The sequence below is a fragment of the Rattus rattus genome, chromosome X (assembly GCF_011064425.1).
Source record: "Rattus rattus isolate New Zealand chromosome X, Rrattus_CSIRO_v1, whole genome shotgun sequence".
Taxonomy (NCBI): domain Eukaryota; kingdom Metazoa; phylum Chordata; class Mammalia; order Rodentia; family Muridae; genus Rattus; species Rattus rattus.
Window position 1 is genome coordinate 70131904 of NC_046172.1, and position 23336 is coordinate 70155239.

Consider the following 23336-nt stretch of genomic DNA (forward strand, 5'->3'; position numbering starts at 1 on the left):
CGCCCTTTCTATCAACTCAGCGCGGTACGTCGTCTCCTGCAGCATCAGAGTCATTCTGATTGTTGGGCTTTCGGGAGCCAGGTTCTCTCGTGCCTGGAGCCGTAGGACAAGATGGCGCTCGCAAGATGACCGTGTAGGCGCTCGGGCCTGGGCTGTAAGCTCTGAGGCGGCCAGGGACAAAGGCCGCGGGCCGGGGCGTGGGGGCGGGGCGCGCCCTTGCAGTGGTGCCGCGTGGGACAGGCGCCGCGCTTCCGGTCAGCTGCTGTGGAGACTCAGCCAACGTGGTTTTGGTATGAACAGGATTCGGATTCATGTCTTGCCAACCAATCTGGGGAGTATCACCCCAGTGCCCAGATCTCAGGAGCCCCTCTCTTGTTCGTTCACTCACCGCCCATGCTCTCAGCCGCGTCTGGAGGGGCAGGAGTTTTGCCTTAAGCATATTCTTGAAGACAAGAATGCACCCTTCAAACAATGTAGTTACATTTCGACGAAGAATGGGAAAAGATGCCCCAGTGCTGCCCCAAAACCCGAGAAGAAAGATGGGGTGTCTTTCTGTGCTGAACATGCTCGAAGGAATGCCCTAGCACTTCATGCTCAAATGAAGAAGGCCCTATGGGTGAAACCCTCTTATGCCAATTCAGCTCATATGCTAAAACAGAGCTGGGCTCGCAGACCCCAGAGAGTAGCCAAAGTGAGGCGAGCCTGATACTGGACTATACAGCTGAGGAGGTGGCTCTTATTATGAGAGAAAAGCTGATTCGTTTGCATTCTTTGTACATTGATCAGTTTAAACCACTACAGCACCTGCTCAAAGAGAAGAAGCGCCGTTACTTACATAATCGGAAAGTGGAGCACGAAGCTTTAGGTAGTCTCCTGACTGGCCCCCAGGGACTTTTGGCCAAAGAGAGACAGAATTTAAAGCGACTAAAATGTCTCAGGCGATACCACCAACGCTATGGAGTAGAAGCCTTACTACACAGGCAGCTGAAGGAACGCAGAATGCTGGCCATAGAGGGGGCTGCTCAACAGGCTCATACCACTCGTTCCAGTCAGAGGTGCTTAGCCTTTGTGGATGATGTTCACTGCTCCAATCAGTCTCTTCCAATGACCAGACACTGCCTTACCCATATCTGTCAGGATACAAATCAGGTTCTCTTCAAATGCTGCCAGGGATCTGAAGAGGTACCCTGCAACAAGCCAGTTCCTGTTAACCTTTCTGAGGACCCCTGCTCTCCATTGCACTTCCAGTTGCCTCCTCAGATGTATAAGCCCGAGCAGGTACTGTCTGTGCCAGACGATCTGGAAGCAGGCCCCATGGATCTGTACTTGAGTGCTGTCGAGCTTCAGCCCTCTGAAAGTTTACCACTGGAGTTCAGTGATGACTTGGATGTCTTAGGTGATGGCATGTCATGCCCTCCATCACCCTTGCTCTTTGATCCCTCCCTAACTCTAGAAGATCATTCCGTCACAGAAATTGCCGGAGGCTCGGGACAGATACAGGTGGCTGGGGATGGGTGCAGATCCCAGGGACCTCATAATGTAGAGAAAACCTCATAATGTAGAGAAAACCTCATAATGTAATTCCCTCGGCGTGGATTGGCTACTGCAAATGGAAAACCAGAGCCCACTTTTATCAGTTGACAGTTCATTCTGGGATTGTTCACCGCCTTTGGATTTGAACTCTCCATTCTTCAGACAAGTGTATCTCTGATCATCTCTCACTGAACAGGGACAGCTCAGACCACGTTGTTTCCTCCGGGGCTTTAGAGTGCTGTAGACTAACATAACCCAAGTCTGTGTGGATGACAAGTTAGTATTTAAGTTTTGGGATTTTTTGCGAGGAAGAGCGTGAGGTGATCCCTGCCTTTGTGATGCAGTGCCTATTGGAGACTGACTGGGAAAGAGGCATTTATAATGGGACTTCTGAGCTGTGGACAGAGATCCACATGGATGTCTAGGCGGGGTTGGTTGTGGTGAAGAACGGTGCTCTTCAGGTGTTGGCTCTTAGTATCTGTAGCCATATCTAAAGCCTGTATTTAAGCCTTTCCTCTGCTCCACATAATTGGGCAATATAAACCCCCATTCCTAGTGAATTGACTGAGAAAAGCAGTTCACAGGTCTGGGCTCTCCTTAATTATTCTTGCTTTTAATTTATGTAAATTTCTGTGGTGGCTCCTTCATGTAAGATATAGTGAAATTATTGTATATAGTTTCTATTAAATGTTAAAATGTTATGAAAATAAAAAATTTCCTCCATCTTTTCATTTTCACAAATTTTACTTATTTAAAAGTAGTTTTAATTCTTTAAGAATTTCACATAATGTAATTTGATCATATTCACTGGCCACTACCCCCAGATCTACCCCTACCTCTTTACTGCCTCTTAACTTCATATCATTTTTTTCTTAATAATCTACCAGTTCCAATTTCTGTTGTCCATATACTCATGGGAATTGAGCTATCCACCAAGATGTGGTTGGCCTACCAACAACCATACTCTTAAAAAAGAAAAATCTGTCTTTTCCTTCCCTAAAGTTATCAACTTTCAACAGCTTCAGGTCTCCAGGACTAATGAGCATATTCGCTGTCCATAGTAGACTGGATTGATGGTGAGCAGACATCTACAGCTGCTCTGAGTTAAATGAGTACAGTTTTGCTTTTATAACAGATGATTTGAGATATGGTTTGAACAAATGTTTTGGCAATTTTTTCTGTCAATATATTCTTTCAATATTTTATTTTTATGTGTATATGTGTATCCTTGATCTTGTTCACTATGGCTTACTACTACTACTGACTACTAAGAATGGGAAGGCCACAAAGGACTATCATGAATACCCCAAGGTTCCATTAAAAGAGGATATTCACAATCCTTTATCGGGAACCATAGCTCATAGCTTTATCAACCTCAATTCTAATAACTATGTATTAGACATTCATATTTTCACCTTTCCAGAGGATATTCCTTCCAGATACTTACTTATTTAGGCAGTTTTCCAGACATCACTATACATCTATCTACCATAATCTATAAGATCCATAAGACATCTTCAATTCTGTAGCTTTAACACATACACTTACAGAACGTTTTATAAGCTGGTAAACCAACTATGAGAAATTCCAACTATGAGCTGGAAAACAAGCTATGTGCACTTAATGTCCTGGTAGGTATTGACAAGCTACTCCTCATAGGAAAAGATCTTGCCAATTTATATACTGATATGTGAGTATTTTTCCTCATACTCACCATTCTTGGCTACTATCAGTCTTATAAAGTCTGCCAATTCTACCCCCACGCTGGTCTAGCTTCTTTTGACAATTGAGGTGGCGGCGGTGTAGGTAGACCTATTATTGTATGGGTCTAAAATGTTCAACATTTGCAAAACATTTTTTATTCTTTGAAAACCCCATAGATTTAAATAATTCATTTTGATCATATCCTTCTACTGCTATGGCCCTGTTGGAACATGGTCCAGGAATGAATTTGCGTGAGAATTCTGAGTGCTTGTGAGAAGAAAGTAAATAGTCCTATGATCTCAGTTTCCTGAAAACACAGAATTGTTCTTAGACTGTGTTTTCATGCTCCTCCCGGGTATGTGTATCAGAAGTGGGTTGACTTCTGATTACACCTTACTGCTTGCTGTTATTCAATTTAATGGTAAAAGCATCCTTTATATGCCTTTCTGGAAGACCATGTTTTTGACACATGTGGCTTATCTTGGTGGTTGTATACAACTTGAACTCAAGGATTTTACTCATGTGATTTCTCTTCACCCTCAGAATATAAATTGCCTGATGCTTGACACATGAGTCCTTAGTTCACCTCATTTATCAACGCCATTCTCCCAGGTCTCACCACCTCCAGATCAGCGACACCTCCCTCTAACTTCTCCCTAGTTTTCACACTCTTTCCCATCTTGTGCTAATCTTTATGTCACATCCTCTTTTTAAATTCAACAGCCCTGTGTCCAACTAGTGTTGCCCATCTACTCATGCATGTGGCTTAGAACTTTTAAAGTATTATTGGCATATTAATAATAATGGCAAAGTGTTGACTTATCCTTATACCTTCTAGTAAGTATAACTCACTCATCAAAGAAGCATCCTTTTGCAACATGCAGAGACTATTACAGAGATCTGAAAGTGCTCAAAATGCAGATTAAGAACCATGGCATGGATGCTTAGTCCCAAATGATGCATTTACAAAAACAACCCCTATCACGTGAAGGCTCAGGAAAATCATCGAAGTGGAACAGAACACCTGCTGCTATGGACTGTGTTTTCTAGATATGATAGTAATGCTGCACTGATGGAATAACTATATAGTTGCTTAAAAAGACCTGCATAATGACAATGTTGACATATCAACATTGACTGGGTAAATTCCAGAAGAACCCACTCTTATGAAGAGCTAAAGCCAATCAATGACTGATGTGAAGGAAGAATAGGTTTTCCCCAGGGATGAGGTTCCTGATAGATTAGCCAATCCCAAGTGCTCAGAACTAGCACATATTAGCAATAGTAGGTTGTGGTGTGTGTGTGTGTGTGTAAAATCATAATAACTAAAGATGTTATGAATTTGAGAGTGGACAGGGATATGGGAGTAGGAGGAAGTGGAAGTAATGGGAATACACTACTCATGAATAAACTCAAACTAATTAAAATTTAATTAAAAATTTTACTCTTGGTGTGATGGTGCATGACTTTAAAGCCAGCACTGAAGAGGCAGAAACAAGTAGATCTCTGAGTTCAAGGCGTATCTTGTGTAAATACCAACTTCCAGGCTCTGTAGGGATAAATAGTGAAATTCTGCCTAAAAAAGCAACAACAACCACCAAACCCAGTCATTGTTGCTGAAGCCGAGAAGTGCTTGCCGACAGGAGTCAGATATGGATGTCTCCTAAGAGGCTCTGCCAGAGCCGTACTGACACAGATGTGGATGCTTGCAGCTAACCATTGGACTGAACAAGGGGACCACAATGGAGGAGTTAGAGAAAAGACTGAAGGAGCTGAAGGGGTTTGCAACCCCATAGGAAAAACAACAATATCAACCAACCAGACACTACCAGAGCTCCCAGGGACTAAACCACCAACCAATGGTACACATGGAGGGATACATGACTCCAGCCACATATGTAGTAGAGGATGGCATTGTCTAGCATCAATAGGAGGAAAAGCCCTCAGTTCTATGAAGACCTGTTTCCCTAGTGTAGGGTAATGCCAGGATATTGAGGTTGGAGTTGGTGGGTGGGAATGGGAGCATCCTCATAGAAGCAGGCAAAGGGGGGAGGGATTATGGGAGGGAGAACATTTGAAATGTAAATATATAAAATATCCAAGGAAAATAAAATTAAAAAAAAACTTTTCAAACACTATATTATATGCTTTGGCCACATTCACTCTAAAACCCTTTTCCATTATATCCCATCTCGCTTCAATCCTCCAGACAGTCTCACTTTTAATTTTATGTAAAATTATATATATACATATATGTATATATATTTGCCTATATATTACATATTTGTATAATATATAACCTATATTAGATCTATGATCCACAAAGAGATGTAATATTTGTCTTTATTTGTTCAATACTATAATTTTCAGTTACAACCATTTTCATGAAAAATGGTATGATTTAATTCTTTAATGAATAAATAAGAAAAATAAAAAATAAAAGAAGCAACAACCAACAAAACACCCAACCAACCAACCAACCAACAACTAACCAACCAACCAACAAAAGTTTCCTCCTATTCAAGAGAAACTTATATTGGTAGTTTTTTTTCTTTCTTTTCTTTTCTTGGATATTTTCTTTATTTACATTTCAAATGTTATCCTTTTTCTGGGCTTCCCCTTCGGAGACCCCCTATCCATCCCCATCTCCCTGCTTCTATGAGGGTGCTCTTCTACTCAACCATTCCCACCTCACCACCCTGGCATTCCCCTCCACTGGGCACCAAGCCCTCCCAGGACCAAGGGCTTCTCCTCCCATTGATGCCTGACAAGGCCATCCTCTGCTACATATGGGGCTAGGGCCATGGGTCTGTCCATGTGAACTCTTTGGTTGGTGGTTTAGTGCCTGGGAACTCTAGGGCGGGGGTCTGGTAGTTCTTAAAAATGCAAGTTTCTCATATGTATTAAAATAGAAATAGAAAATGAAGAGCTGGTATTTAATTTCAAGCTCTATCAATAATCTTTTGCCGACCCGATACACTGCTGCTTTTCCACCATACATGGAAATCCAGAATATGGCTAACTAGTGCTGCTTCTCCATCAGTGAGAGTATACATCACTAATTTTCTTTTAGGGTTCAACTGTCTACTTTGTAGAAAGTGGATTTACACAAACAAGTCCTGTTAGCATTGATAGAAGTTACAAGAAAAATTTTCTTACAATGATAGACAAAAAGACTTTACAATCTATCTACTGAGATTCAAGTACTGAGTCTGTCAAATGGTCCTAGGCGTCGTCATCATCAGAAAGAACAGACATGGCAACTTGTAGGGCAAGGACTTCTCAATGAAAACCACAGCAAAACCACATTAGTGGAAAATACAGCCTTTAAAATGTGACTTGGGACACCAAGTGTTAAAGTGCTTGGTGTTTTAAACTGCTATCATTAAAGACAATTCAAACATATCAAAGCACTTTTTTAAAAGAGTGTGAATATTCTATGAGCTCCAAGGTGCTTGAAGGATAATACAGCTACTTGTTTAAAAATTCAATTAACCTTAGCTTTTGAAAACTTGATTTATTAATAATCTCACAGATAAATTGCCAGTTTCACAAGAGTTCTGGTTAGCTTCTGAATACGTTCTGTTTCAGAAGCTTCATGAACTACTTGGAGTTGACAGAAAATATCAGTATCCTTTGATTACTTCAATTAAGGAAAACTATAACTTAAATGAATTATTTCTTCATACAAAGAACAGAAGTAATCAACTTTCTTACTGCAAATAAGCTGTTAAGAGACTCAAACACCTAAGAGAAAAGCATTTCCAGTTTTCATCACCAAACATAAAAATCCATTTGGGATTCATTTTCTCTAAGAGGTGGAAGCAAGTTGTAGGAGATCAATGTATTGTAAAATCATAGTGTATGCCTTATAGCCTCTGTACCACTAATCTCAGGATAAAGTACCATCTGCTTTTGCTTGATAGTGACATTAATACTGGTATCTAGAACATTTTGCTATATAAGTCAAAAGCATGCAAAATTTGATAGCTTTCCTTACAAATTTACCATAGTGGATAGGTAGGTGCCTTGAAATTTAAAACACACAGCTGACAACTATTTACATATCAGTATAAGAAAGAGCAGAAAACTAACTCAGATTCAAGGCTATCTTTTAGTTCTTGGTCTCTATACTTTTTAAGTGGTGTTTGGGATTACTATTTTATAATAATCAATACATATACATTAAGTCACATTAAGTCACTCTCCTATTAAAGAATACTTATTAAGTTACAATCAGTACATATGCACATACAGAGCTGACTATAAACTAAGGAAAGGTTCTTCGAGGAGTGAAAGTGCTAGACAGCAGGCTACCTGCATTTCACGTGCTAGCAGGGTACACTGCTAAGCAAAGTCTCCCTCGCACTGAGCAGTGCCTCTAGCCCCATACAAATATAAAGAAAATAGGCCACTACCATGGTAAGGCATTGAAAAGTCTTTATTTTCTCTGAAAATTCTATTACAGTGTGCAATTTATTATATGTTCATGCCCTTTTAAATACATAAGAACTTTTACTGAGTAAAAGACAAATTATTCAATACCAATAGTAGTACATAAGTAATTGCAAGAAATTTTTTTTTAATTCCTTTAAATGATTGTTACTATTAGGAACTAGATAACAATACCAGGGCAGACAATTCTAGAAACAATCTTGCCAGAAGTTAATAATTGTCAACAATTAACAGTATAATTGTGGATATTATTTTAGAAATGTCCACTATTCTAGAAGTTACCCATGACCATGGCCATTTTATTATATAAAAATAGAAACTGACATTTATTATATATGCTTTCTTGGACAGGCACACCAACTAGAAAAAATATATAAAAGCAACATAGGATTAGTTATTGGATCTTATCACTTAAATTAATGATACCATTTTTGGTTTCTAGAAACAGGCATGCATATTTAAATACTTTAAACAAACAAGTAAAAAAATTGATACCAGCAACTTCAAAATTTAAAATTATGGAAATGTTTACATTAAGGAAAACAGCAATATTATTCATCTGACTTTACACATGGTTTTACAACACAACCTTAAGGTTTGTTGTTGGTGTTGTTTTGAACTTAATACAGTAAAAAACAAGTATTAAGCAATAATAAAGAAAACAAAAGAAAACACTCTTCAAATGTTTAGTATGACAGTCTGAGGCAACAAGAATTAGGTCTAATTGTTAGAATTTTGAAAACAATTTTGTGGTATTTTAGCCATCATTAATCATATTCAGGAGCTTTAAGCATTTTAACAATAGATTTAGTAAATGATCTGGAAGAGAGATTTTTTTTCTGATCGCATCAAAAGGATGATAAAAGGCTATTGTATGAGCTGGGCCATGAAACAAAAGATAGTTTCTGTGTTCTACCATTTAGACAGCTGCAATGTCCTAAAGGTGTCTAGTTATTCTAATTATTCTAACCCTAACAAGCCTAATAGTTTCCTTATATAAATGTACATGCTGCATTTAGGAGGCCTTAACTCTAAGATTATAACAAAGTATAACATTTTTACTGGACTGGTGCGACTTAACTGAGATTGTATTCCAACTTAACATTCTCAACTAAGAGAAACTTTCATATTGCTGGTATGGAGAGGCAGGACCAGTACCTGGTGCATTACTGGTGCATACTTGGCATTTAGTGCATGCCCTAGGTGGGCTCCAGGAAACAACAGCTGACGTAAGAGCTGAAGCTTTGTGACAAAGTAGGTTATAAAGTGATTCTGTCCCTGATTTGTGTGACTTTATAAAAAGGAAAGGATTCTCCAGAGAAGGAGAGGGCTGGACAGCAGGAGGTGCAGGCAGCCTGAGAGGAGTAGCCTGGGAGGCTGGGAAGTTTTTCCCATTTTCTCAGTCCATCTCAATCTGCAGGGGTCAGCAAGAGCTACATTCCTTGGATTTTTCCATTTCTTAAGAATCTGTGCTGGGACCTTTAAAATCTTTTCTGCAACCTGGCCAGGTCAGGAACCAGCTGCACATGGAGAAAGAATTCTGTGCTTTTCGTTGGAGCCATGGCTCCCTGACAGGAAGCATTGGGTTTATTTATTGTATATTTATTTACAGGCAGTTCTAGGTCCAAACTATTGCTCAAAGAAAGTAGATCATCAGAGCTTAGAGACATTTAAATGTAGGCATTGCAAATAGGTTTTCTGGCAATGGATAGCCCTCATTTTTTCATGTAAAGTGTATATTACAGGTTATTAACTGTTAACACTCTGTTCTGGTTTAGTTGCCAGAAGAGAAATATGAATTTATCAAGTATTCCTAAGACTTCAAGAACCACCATTCCACCTGTTATTAATGAGTTTAGGAAACAGACTTGCATTAAAACTTTACTGCAATAACTATAATGCTGTAATCATGAGGTTGGTTTGATATTTATCCACAGATCAATTAACAGGTAAGTTCTAAAACAGTATATTCCAGAAGAACCACTGTAAGGCATTGGTCTTCATAACTGCTCTGTAATCATAGGTATAATGATTCACTTGATACCTGAAAACTGAAGATAAGAAGCTAAACAATTTGCCTCAGATATTTAGTAACATACCTATGATGAAATTAATTCTGTGGATACGATGTTAGTGCTTGAGTTGACTTAGACTCACCCTATCCAAATGTTTGCTTGTAGTCTTCTATTTCTTCACCTTTGAATTTTAGCCAATGTGTGTATGATATACATCCAAATCACTAATTACTAAGAAATTAAAATTAGCAAAATGTCTAAATACCTTAGTATTAACATATTCAGTTTTTAACATAGAAAATAAAATCAACTTTTACTCCAAATATAGGCTCCTGGCCAGATAATGATAGTTTAGCTTTACTCTACCATATTTACATATGATTTTATATGTTATATCATACCCAGATTAAAATATAATTCAAATAACCAAAATAAGTATGTGAGCTGACTCTCTAGATGTGGCTTTCAACAAAAAAGATCCCAAGTGGCAAACAAATTTATGTGGACAGAACATAATTATTAATGAAGAACAGGATCCCTTTTACATCATAACTACATTTCTAGGAATCAGTCCATTTATATTTGTCACCTGCTAATCTTACAGGTTTGGTATGTTAAAATAGGCAAGTTAATGTGCTTTATAAGTGTTTTATGTTTCTGGAAATGACCTCTTTGAAGAAAATTCCTTTTTGGATTTCTGGGACTCATTTCTTCTAATTTTACCTAATAAATTGGTTGTTGTATTTTAAAGATCTCAAATATTCCTTCTATTGAGAACACTGTGAGGGCAAGAGGAATTTCCAAAGTAGGTTGTTAAGTCTGATGCATATCCACTATTCAGAAGGCTCTTCTGGGTTTCCCAGGACTGTACTTTCCTTGGGAGTCTCTGAGTTGGTTTCGGGTATGACATTGGATTCTGGAACTTCTTGTTGTGAGCTGTCTCCATCAAGAACAATATCTTCAGGATTTGGCGGGGCTGGACAGAAGTCTTCATTTGGGCAGATTTGCTGGAAAAGTGTTTCCGCCTAGCCAAGGATATAAGGAAAATTAAATTTTGGACATCAGCAGCTTAAATATATATGCACTTGTGGGGCTATCTAAATAAAAATACTATCTTTAAAAATTCATGTAATCAGGTTTTAACCAGTACATGTGACTGAGCTTAGCAGGACAATATAAGAAAGTACAAAAGCAAATAAGATGCTAATAATAAGCAAATAGATAGTAAATGTGGCAAGTGACAATAATCCACCTCACAGTTAGCTAGACTTGTGTCACAATAGGGAACTTCTACTCTTGGCAACTGCTAAGAAAGTGAAATTGTAAGGTGGTAAAGAACATAATGGTTTTCTACACTGCTTCACCTTTCTTCATAATGTACATACAAGGTCCTCTATTTGGCAAAAACTTGACCACTTGACCATCTATGGCCCAAAGATCCAAACTAGACCACATTTACTTTTGCAAATAAAGGTTTATAGGAACACACTTGACATTGGTTTACCTACTTATCTATAGCTGGTTTTTTTTTAGCTCTTTAATGAAAGAGTTGAAGAGCTGCAATAAAGAGTACACAAGCTTTACAACCTAAAATATTCAGCATCTGGACCCCGTCAGCAGATGAGTTTGGTGGAAGGATAATAACTTTGTGTATGACATGTGTGTATACAAGTGCCACAGCATACACATAGAGGCTAGAGAACAATTTCAAAGAATTGGTTCTCTCTTGACTTGGCTTCTAGGATTCAAGCTCAGGTTGTCAGACTTTCATGGTAAGTACCTTTATTCATGGAGCCCTTTTTTTTTTTTTTGCATTTATTGTTTCCTAGGACATATAAAATATAAATATAAAATATAAAATAAAAGCTCAATTTCAGGAACAGAACACTTCAGGATCCATAATTAGAAATAAGGTCAGTGGGTCATAACCCAAGTCATGGAGAGCTATGAATAGTTTTGGGTACTTAATGATAGATAAAGCTGGTGTCACCATCAAGGCCAAAGAGAATTAGATGCACATTTGCATGGATATAGGATAATTCTCAGGTCCATAGCTGGGATAATAGTCATCATGTCTTATACCTAATCTCAAAATGTCCCTCTGTGGTCCTCTTCTATCTAGAACTCCAATTTGCACACAATTATCCAACGATTAACCCAACTGATTTTGTTGAAGCATACAAACAGGTCCCAAGCTCAACCTTACTTTTGGCCCACTTCCCGACCTGGGCCAGATCAGCAGCCTGGCCAAGCATTCAGCACCTGAACACTCTAGCCTGTGAACCTCCCCAAGAGGTATGCACTAACCAAAGGCACAGATGAGAGTTTCGCCCAAATATGAACGGTAGCTGGGACACTCACACAGTCCAGCTGACATAGGCCCTAACCTCCCAACCCCCAAACTTCACCTCCCTTCTCTCCCAATTCCCCACGAGGAAATATGCCCAAATGCTACAGCCTGTGAGACTCCCAGGAAGTCCACAGTTACCATGGGCACAGGAGGTCCACAGTAACCAAGGGCACAGGAGGCCTGCTCTAACAGGAGACACAAGAGGCACACACTAACCAGAGATAACAGTGCTTGCCTCCAAGGAGATCAGCTCTAACTCAGATCACAGAGCTCTACCTGCCTCCAAGAAGGTTATTTCTAGTCAGACACCCAGGGCAGTTAACACCAAAAAGACCCAAATGAGTAGAGGCAAGTGCAAGAACATAAGTGACAGAACCCAATGCAATTTGGTACCATCAGAACCCAGTTCTCCCACCGCAGCAAGCCCTGGCTATCCTAATATGCATGAAAAGCAAGATAATGACCTAAAATTCCACCTCATGAAGATGTAAGAGGCATTTAAGGAAGATATAAAGAACTCCCTTAAAGAAATACAGACAAAACACAGGCAAACAGGTAAAAGCCCTTAAGGAAGAAACAAAGAAATCCCTTAAAGATCTACAGGAATATAAAATCAATCACGTGATTGAATTGAACAAAAGGGTCTAAGAACTAAAAATGGAAATAGAAATAATAAAAAACAACAAGGGAGACAACCCTGGACATGGAAAACTTAGGAAAGATATCAGGAGCTACAGATGTAAGAATCACCACAAGACATAGAGAGAGAGTCTCAGGCATAGAAGATACCATAGAAAATATTGACATTTCGGTTAAAGAAAATACAAAGTGTAAAAGGCTCCTAACCCAAAATATCCATGAAATAAGGACACGATGAAAATATCAAACCTAAGAATAATAGGAATAGAAGAGGGTGAAGAATCCAGCTCAAAGGGCCAGAAAACATCTTCCAACCAACTCATAGAAAACGTCCCTAACCTAAAGAAAAAGACAGCCATAAATGCACAAGAAGCCTACAGAACACCAAATAGATTGGACCAAAAAAGAAAATTATCTTGTCACATAATAATCAAAGCACTAAATGGATAGAACAAAGAAAAAAATATTAAAAACTGTAAGGAAAAAATGCCAAGTAACACATAAAGGCAGACCTATCAGAATTACACCAGACTTCTCAACAGAGACACTAAAAGTCAGAAGATCCTGGACTGATGTCATCCAGACTCTATGAGAACACAAATGCCAGCCCAGGATACTAACAGGCAAAACTCTCAATCATCCCAGATGAAGAAACCAAGATATCTCATGAAAAAATTTAAACATTATTTTTCTACTAATCCGGCCATACAGAGGATACTGGAACGAAATCTCCAACACGAGGAGGTTAACTACTTCCAAGAGAACACAAGAAATTAAACATCTCACAAGAAACCCAAAGGAAGAGAATCATACACCCATAATACCACCTGCAGCAACAAAACTAATAGGAACTAACAATTATCTGTCTTTAATATCTCTCAACATCAGTGGATTCTATTCTTAATGAAAACACACAGGCTAACAGACTGGATAAATAAACAGGATCCAGCATTTTACAGTATCCAAGAAACACACCTCAGCAACAAAGACAGTCACCACCTCAGAGTAAAGGGTTGGAAAAAAGTTTTCCAATCAAATGATCTCAAGAAATTGGAGTAGCCATTCTAATAATGAAAAAAAAATAGACTTTCAACCAAAAATTATCAAATAGATGGGGAAGGACATTTCATACTGATCAAAGGAAAAAAATCCACCAAGAGGAAGTCTCAATTCTGAACATCTATGCCCCACATGCAAGGATAACTACATTCATAAAAGAAACTTTACTACAGCTCAAAACACACATTGAACTTCACACATTAATAGTGGAAGACTTAAACACCCCACTTTGACCAATGGACAGGCCACTGAAACAAAAACTAAACACAGATACAGTAATACAAACTGAAGTTATGAATCAAATGAATTTAACAGATTATCTACAGAACATTTCATCCTCAAATAAAAGAAAATACCTTCTTCTCAGCACCTCATGGAACCTTCTTCAAAATTGACCATATAACACAAAACAGGCCTTAAATCATACAAGAAGATTGAAACATGCCCATGTATTCTATGACATCACCACGGACTAATGTGACTTCAATAACAACAAAACCAGAAACCCCGGGTAAGGTCAGGGAAGAAATAAAGAAAAAATACAAGGACCTTATAGAATTAAATGTAAATGAAAGCACAGCATACTCAACCTTATGACAGACAATGAAAGCATTGTTAAGAGGAAAATTCATATCAATAAGTACCTTTCTAAAGAAACTGAAGAGCTCTCATACTAGCAACATACCAGCACATCTATAACAGAAAGAAGCAAATACACCCAGGAGTAGTAGAAGGCAGGAAATAATCAAACTCAGGGCTGGAATCAACCAAGTAGAAACAAAAAGGACTATACAAAGATTCAACAGAACCAAAAGCTGGTTCTTTGAGAAAATCAACAAGATAGATAAACCCTTAGCCAGACTAACGAGAGGACACAGAGAGTGTGTCCAAATTAACAAAATCAGAAATAAAAAGGGAGACAGAACTACAGAATCAGAGGAAATTCAAAAAAATCATCAGATCCTACTACAAAAGCTATTCAACAAAACTTGAAAATCTGCAAGAAATGGACAATTTCCTAGACAGATACCAGGTACAGAAGAGAAGTTAAACCAGGAACAGATAAACCATTTAAACAATCCCATAACTCCTAAAGAAATAGAAGCAGTCATTAAAGGTCTCCCAACCAAAAAGAGCCCAGGTCCAGATGGGTTCAGTGCAGAATTCTATCAGACCTTCATAGAAGACCTCATTCCAATACTATCCAAACTATTCCACAAAATTGAAACAGATGGAGCGCTACCCAATTCCTTCTATGAAGCCACAGTTACTCTGAAACCTAAACCACATAGACACTGCATAAAGAAAGAGAACTTTAGGCCAATTTCACTTATAATATTGATGCAAAAATATTGAATAAAACTCTCACAAACCAAATCCAAGAACACATCATAAGGATCATCCATCATGATCAAATAGGCTTCATCGCAGTGATGCAAGGATGGTTCGATATACAGAAATCCATCAATGTAATCCACTATATAAACAAACTCAAAGAAAAGCAAACACACGATCATTTCATTAGATGCTGAGAAAGCATTTGACAAAATTCAACACTCCTTCATGATTAAAGTCCTGGAAAGATCAGGACTTCAAGGCACATACCTAAATATAGTAAAAGCCATATACAGTAAACGAGTAGTGAACATCAAACTAAATGGAGAGAAACGTGAAGCAATCCCACTAAAATCAGGGACTAGACAAGGCTGCCCACTCTCTCCCTATCTCTTTAATATTATAATTGAAATTCTAGTTAGAGCAATTAGACAACAAATGGAGATCAAGGAAATGCAAATTGGAAAGGAAAACACCAAAGTATTACTATTTGCAGATGGTATGATAGTATACATAACTGCCCTCCAAAATTCTACCAGGGAAATAGACAGGTCAATCAATGAAATAGAATCAAAAACAGAAATAAACCCACACACCTATAGACACTCGATCTTTGACAATGAAGCCAACAACATACAGTGGAATAAAGAAAGCATGTTCAATAAATGGTGCTGGTCTACTTGTATAAAAATGAAAATAGATACCTATTTGTCACCTTGCACAAAACTCAAGTCCAAGTGGATCAGGGACTTCAGCATAAAACAAAATGCACTGAATCTAATAGAAGAGAAAGTGGGAAAGAGCCTCAAACTCATTGGCACAGGAGGAAATTTTCTGAACAGAACACCAATAACTCAGGCTCTAAGATCAACAATAAATGGGACCTCGTGAATCTGAATGGCTTCTGTAAGGCAAAAGACGCACTATGGTTGATTTAGGGGAAGGATTGAAGAAGCTGAAGGGGGGAGTAACCCCATAGGAAGATCAGCAGTTTCTACCAACCCAGACCCTACAAACATGGCAGCATACACGGGCTGGTCCAAGGATCCTGGCACATATATAGTAGAGGGTGTTTTGGTCTGGCCTCAGTGGGAGAAGATGAGCCTAATCCTGGGGAAACTTGAGGCTCCAGGGAAGGGGGATGCCTGGTTGTGGAGTGGAGAAGGGAGTACCCTCTTGGAGGCAAGGGGTAGGAGAAATATGATGAGGAACTGTGGGAGGGGTTACTAGCATGGAGCCAATGGCTGGAAAGTTAATAAACAAAATAATTTAAAATAAAATAAAACCTTCATAGCTACCAGTTGGATGTTTGTAATGAGAACACTTAACATCTGGCCTTTTATAAAATTACAAAAAATAAAAACTACTCTTATCTATGATAACATAACCTGAAAGGAACGGAATGGTATATAAAATAAGCTAGACACAAAGATTAATATGGCATGATTTTGTGTATATAGGTAATATATACATATGTAAATCATAGAAGCAATGGTTAGGAAGTACAATGTGAGGACAATAAGGAAATATTTATCAGATGATAGAAATTTTCAGTGACATGACTAACTGCTGTGGATCAAATGTGCGGCACGGTGATCAGGGTTGAGTCTCTGCAGCCTACTATGAATACCTTAAATACCATTGATGCTTGCTTTGCTCTTCACCCTGTGAATTCACCATATGCCTTTGCTAGAGCTTCCTGGCTCCAATGGTGGAGGCTCAAAGATTTAAACCAAGGCCTCTACTCTGTCACACCTCAGTTCTCCCTGATGTTTTTTCTGTCCTGTACATCCATCCTGTTTATAGTTCTCCTTCCCCTTTACTCCCTCATAGAAACAGTTGTTAAACCATGGGGATGTCACTTTATTTCTTAAACTCCATTCTTTTCCCACTGACAAAGTTCCATCATGCACCATCTGTTAAACTGGTGTATTTTTCTGGTTCATACCATAATCCATCTCTACAGTACTCTCAGTAGGGTTTATGGAAAACAAAACTTCTTTATGCCACTTCCCAGCTTAAAACCACCCTGTTACCAATAAGAGAAAACCCACAATTCTAAATATTCCATTATAAAGTTCCCCAGGCCTACCTGCTCTGGTCATACCTCTGGTACTTCTTTTAAGCTCTAGCTCTCCTATGTTTTGCTCCACTAAGAAGTGGTTACTTGGACTTTATAATGTTTATATCCTGTGCAGGTTAAAATGCGATTCTCTCGGGGTTGGGGATTTAGCTCAGTGGTAGAGCGCTTGCCTAGCAAGTGCAAGGCCCTGGGTTCGGTCCCCAGCTCCAAAAAAAAATACGATTCTCTCCACCTGTACCATCTGTCCTTGATTTGAATGGGGCATATTCCCCATCTACATGTTACCACTACATGTATTTGAACTGGTGGCTTCTAAGGCCAGATCGATGTGTAGGTCTTCTGTGTACCTCAAAATCATAAGTTGTCACATATTTATACAAGAAAGTCAAATTACATATTCAGTCTTTGTGCACTACTAAGAAAGAAAAGGTGCAAAATTTCCAAAGGCTAAAATGTACAGTTTTATTTGAAGAAATTCAATTACTACAACTCTGCAGGGGTCTGTATTTTCTACAGAGCAACAATAATATTCGGAGAGCTTTCATGAATATCCTTATTCAGAAAGCAGAAGTTGCCAATATTTGAGATAACCACATGATGATATCCTGAAATTAGCTCAATTTATCTGAACAAACTGGCAACTTACAAATATTATTGATGTTCTTTAAAGAGGTATATTTTTTCCTCGAGTGATTATATAACATGTTAATGAGCACACAAATGATCATTAAAGCTGTTTTCTTCATTATATTTCACATAAGTTATGAAAGTTATCTTTTGTGATGCAAATTACTGCATAAGATTGCCCTTTAACTGTACTCTTCTTCTAGTCTACTGTATATCGATCACAAAAGTGCTTACAATATAACTCTTTTTGTTTACCCAAGAAAAAAATCTCAACCTAAGCTACCTGGCAAAAGCTTTATTTGAAAATTCAATCTTTTAAAAAACCTGGGTTATCAAAGTATAAATGAAGTTATTAACTTAAGTTGCAATGCAAATCTCTAGCCATGGGCAAGAGTTGGAATTCCCTGCTTGTTTGATATCAATGAAGGCCTAGAATAATTTTCTAGGACCAACATTAGATGCTAATGATGAAATATAAAATATTACGACAAAAGTCTGGACTGTTGTTCATAGAATTGCTGCTGTGACTATAAAACACTGTACAAAATGAAGTTACTTGGTACAAAAAGATTGACATGAATTGAATCCATGTTACCTATGGTCATCCCCTCTCCATAAACCTCAGGGAACTGTAGGAGAGGGGGAGGAAGGAAGATGGGGCAAATGGCTGTGAAATATTATCTTGCAAGTAAGAAAGACATAATCGGGCTGGAGAGATGGCTAAGCAGTTAAGAGCACCGACTGCTCTTCCAGAGGTCCTGAGTTCTATTCCCAGCAACCACATGGTGGCTCACAACCATCTGTAAAGAGATCCGATGCCCTCTTCTGGTCTATCTGAAGACAGCTACAGTGTATGTACTTAGATATAATAAATGAATAAATCTTTAAAAAAAAAAAAAGACATAGTCATGAAAACCACAAACTCACAGCAGCTGTGTCCACAGAAGTTGGGCCCTCATCACTGTCAGGAAGGGGATGGGACTCAAGGGTTCTACCACAGTGCTGAGCTACTGCAGGAAGAGGATCTGACTGTATATCCAGTAGTCTACACTCTCAACATTAGTTTCAAACTTAGATCATATATTTGGCACTAATAAAACTATGTGAGGGCATTTAACAAAATCAAAACTAGTAATTAGGGGGATGAGATTTAGAGTGTGTGTGTGTGTGCGTGCGTGATTACTGATAGATTGCCAAGGAAATTGCAATGAACAGATGAAGAGTAGTCAGAATATACAATGTACATACATGAAAATACAAAAAGAACAGAAATTACTAAAAATACAAAAATAGCATTAAATTATCTATTTATCGATTCAAACATGGATGTGCCAAAAGCATGTGAAAAAGTATACATGTCTGTTTCAAAACACACCTTGTGTTCTTTTCTTCCTATCCAGGTAAAAACTGTGTATTCTAATTTGCCCTAAGAATCTTCTGCTTCATGGAATCATAGTGTGACTTTGGCACCTAGAATAAACATGTACTTTTTCACAGCTCTACCTAACACTAGCACACTTGGGTTTAACATACTTCTTGGCAACTATAACAACAGCTTTTAGGCCTGAGCTTTGAGTTTAAACTAGCACTGGCTTGAGTCAAAACATTGATGTGTTATATTAATTATGTAAAATAAAATTATTCATTTTTCCAAGATTAAGAAATGCATCAAACCACTGTAAAATTATATCTTATATACTTTCGTAGTTATATCCTTCTAGAAATGGCTTAGGTTGTTGGAGGTTAACATCTATGTTTTCAAAATGTGCACCAATAATCCAACTGTTTATATTAGAAGTACTATTTAAAGATACTTTAAGTTCATTTTAAGGACATATATATTTCTAACAACTTTATTCTTTATTCTCACAGTACTACTCATAAATAAGCCTTCACAATTCCTTCTATAATTCAAAGAAGTGAAATATCTGATAAAGTATATCTAAGGTATCACTGCAGTTCATAGTATTTCTTTTCCCTCCTAGAAGAACTCCCTACCCCCATGTATCCCAGCACATCAGTTTCTTAATACAAAACTGAGGAACACTAATGACTTACCTGTTTGACTGCATTATCATTTCCTAGACCGGAGTCAGGGCCAGAGCACACATAGACGTTGGATGGTAAATCATTATAACAATCTCTGCTGATATCTGAAGAGTCTCTCATATTGAAGTAGAGTGCCCATAGAAGTCTTGGCTTTTCAACCTGTTCATTTTCTAATGATAGAAATAAATTTTATTACATTGAAAAACATAATTTACTTTACTATGTGACCAAATACCAATAAAGCCATAATTAGATGTTATAGTAAATAAGACATTTATATATATATATGCACTTAGTGAATGTGAAAATACAAACTTTAAGATAAGTATATGGTAATTCAAACAGTGAAAGCTTTTTAATCCAGCACAAGTTAGATTTTAAAATTATTTTGAAATGTTGGAAAGACATCTCAGCAGGTTAAGACATTGGTTACTAAGCCTGAACACTGCTGTGCAATTGCTGGGGTGCACATGATGGATGGAGAATTGCTGAATTGTCCTCTGACCAAATGTGCAGTGTTGCATGCATATGCACACACAAACAAATAAACGCAACAAAATATTAACGTTCCTACACTCATCCCCACCCTTAGATTATCTCCCAAGGTGAAAAGATAGCATAAATCATGTTTCACATAGAAAAACAACTTAATATGTAACACAGTAACTTAATACATATGAGATGTTAATAATATTAAAAAGACATTATTTAGAATAAGCAAACACACAGTGAATAGAGGGAATTAATGGTTACTCAGAGGTCAGGAAGAGGGATTGAGGACAAAGGTCAGGTGGCTGTTGGTGGGTATGGAGTTTCTTTGGCAGAGGCCAGGAGTAGAAACATTTTATATTTCTTTCTAGAGATGTTTTGACACTTCTGTGAATATACCTTTTAACACTTGGAGTTTTCACCTGAAATGTGAAAATTTTATGGTATATGAATGATTTCTTTAAAATAGTATACACAGATTTTAAAATGATATATTCTAACTCTCACTCTAAAGCTGCATATTATTGGATCATAAAATTAATGAGAACCAACAAACAAAAAACAATTAGCAAAAAATGAGGCCGAAAGGTTGAATGTCATTTTGAGTACAAGTTCTCTCATTTAACAGCAGGCATCCATCACATCTGGTATGTAATGACAGAACATCTGGGAACATATAGGTGGAGTAGACTTAGTTCTTAAAATTTTCCCCTAATACAGGGCCTGGTACACAAAAGACATTCACTAAGTAATTTATGAATTGATTTTAGTCTTATTCTCAGTAATGAAAATATCAAGGGTTTATAGAAAGTTCCGATCTTGTTAGCCTCAATTCCTACAGCCTATTTCTTGTTATAGTGATGATTTCTCTGCCTCTTTTCTTTTAAAATATTATAATGAAATTACCATTCATTGAAGAAAATATTGCTGTTAATATATATACTGATTACAGTTTTCTCCAGCCCAACCTTGCTTCAAATTCAAATTCTGCATAACCATAATACAAAAACGTTTGTGACAATAGTACAAGTCTATAAGACACAACTGGAAACATAAAGAAAATGCTAAAGTTATAATTATCCAATTACTGTTCTTATTGAATTGGGAAATGGTGTAGAATGATTTACAGCTAAATATGCTATTCAGTTAACCAGAATTCCCTAGTCCCCAGGATAAATAAATTTTATATAATTTAAAATATCTCTACTGTAGGAAGAGCAAACATGTCATTTTTCAGGAAAAGGTAAGAGATTGAGTGAACGAAGTGATTTTCTAAGGAGTCTTATTTTTATTTAACTTTCTAAGATAATTATTTTATGTGGCTAGGTCGTTGTTTTGGCTGCATATATGTCTGTGCACCACGTGCATGCATGATGCCTTAGGAAGCTAAAAGAGGGCACGGAATCTCCCAAGAACTAAGCTACAGACAATAGTGAGCTGACATGTGGGTGCTAGGAATTGAAGCTAGGTTCTTAGGGAGAGCAGACCTTTTTTTTTTTTTTTCCCCAGTTGTGCATTTTTAGATTTGTGAGTTTTCTTTTTTTTTTTTTATTATTATTAACTTGAGTATTTCTTATATACATTTCGAGTGTTATTCCCTTTCCCGGTTTCCGGGCAAACATCCCCCTCCCCCTCCCCTTCCTTTTGGGTGTTCCCCCCCCAACCCTCCCCCCATTGCTGCCCTCCACCCAAAGGTCTAGTTCACTGGGGGTTCAGTCTTAGCAGGACCCAGGGCTTCCCCTTCCACTGGTGCTCTTACTAGGATATTCATTGCTACCTATGAGGTCAGAGTCCAGGGTCAGTCCATGTATAGTCTTTAGGTAGTGGCTTAGTCCCTGGAAGCTCTGGTTGCTTGGCATTGCTGTACATATGGGGTCTGAGCTCCTTCAAGCTCTTCCAGTTCTTTCTCTGATTCCTTCAGCGGGGGTCCTATTCTCAGTTCAGTGGTTTGCTGCTGGCATCCGCTTCTGTATTTGCTGTCTTCTGGCTGTGTCTCTCAGGAGCGCTCTGCATTCACATTTTGATCATCCGTCTTGAGTTTCATTTGTTCTAGGCATCTAGGGTAATTCAAGCATTTGGGCTAATAGCCACTTATCAATGGTACATACCATGTATGTCTTTCTGTGATTGGGTTAGCTCACTCAGGATGATATTTTCCAGTTCAACCATTTGCCTACAATTTCATAAAGTCATTGTTTTGATAGCTGAGTAATATTCCATTGTGTAGATGTACCACATTTTCTGTATCCATTCCTCTGTTGAAGGGCATCTGGGTTCTTTTTCAGCTTCTGGCTATTATAAATAAGGCTGCGATGAACATAGTGGAGCACGTGTCTTTTTATATGTTGGGGCATCTTTTGGGTATATGCCCAGGAGAGGTATAGCTGGATCCTCAGGCAGTTCAATGTCCAATTTTCTGAGGAACCTCCAGACTGATTTCCAGAATGGTTGTACCAGTCTGCAATCCCAACAACAATGGAGGAGTGTTCCCCTTTCTCCACATCCTCGCCAGCATTTGCTGTCACCTGAGTTTTTGATCTTAGCCATTCTCACTGGTGTGAGGTGAAATCTCAGGGTTGTTTTGATTTGCATTTCCCTTATGACTAACGATGTTGAACATTTCTTTAGGTGTTTCTCGGCCATTTGGCATTCCTCAGCTGTGAGAGAGCAGATACTCTTAACCACGAGCTCTCTCTCCAGCTTCAAGGGATCTTTCTGATGCTAAGATTTAAATCTGAAGTACCACTTGTTCATGTAGGTGCACAGTAAGTGGCAAAAGAATGCAAGAAACTGATATGTTGCAGCTAAAATCATGTGGTTTTTATTAAACTGATTGGTGAGTTTAGCTTCACTGAACTGTGAGAATTTACTTGTAAAACACCACCTACAAGTCATGCATCAAATTATCACAGGGAAATGCTACCTAAATGTGATGGCATCAAATATTGCAGCAAGGAAGTGAGCTAAGGTATGGAAGGTCTTAATGGGGCCAAGGGCA

At 38.1% G+C, this 23336-nt stretch overlaps 2 protein-coding genes across 2 annotated transcripts in view; one reads left to right on the forward strand and one right to left on the reverse strand.

Moving 5' to 3' along the window:
• Positions 1–292: 292 nt before the first annotated feature.
• Positions 293–1557, forward strand: LOC116888684 (KAT8 regulatory NSL complex subunit 2-like). The gene is given in 2 exon segments (XM_032889978.1): positions 293–602; positions 605–1557. Coding segments are annotated over 2 exon segments (1263 nt in total).
• Positions 1558–7660: 6103 nt separating this feature from the next.
• Positions 7661–23336, reverse strand: part of LOC116887981 (rab proteins geranylgeranyltransferase component A 1-like) — an 80074-nt gene continuing 64398 nt past the window's right edge. The window contains 2 exon segments of the mRNA XM_032889417.1: positions 7661–10732; positions 19859–20019. Coding sequence (XP_032745308.1) covers positions 10541–10732; positions 19859–20019 — 353 coding nt within the window. The 3' untranslated portion in view covers positions 7661–10540.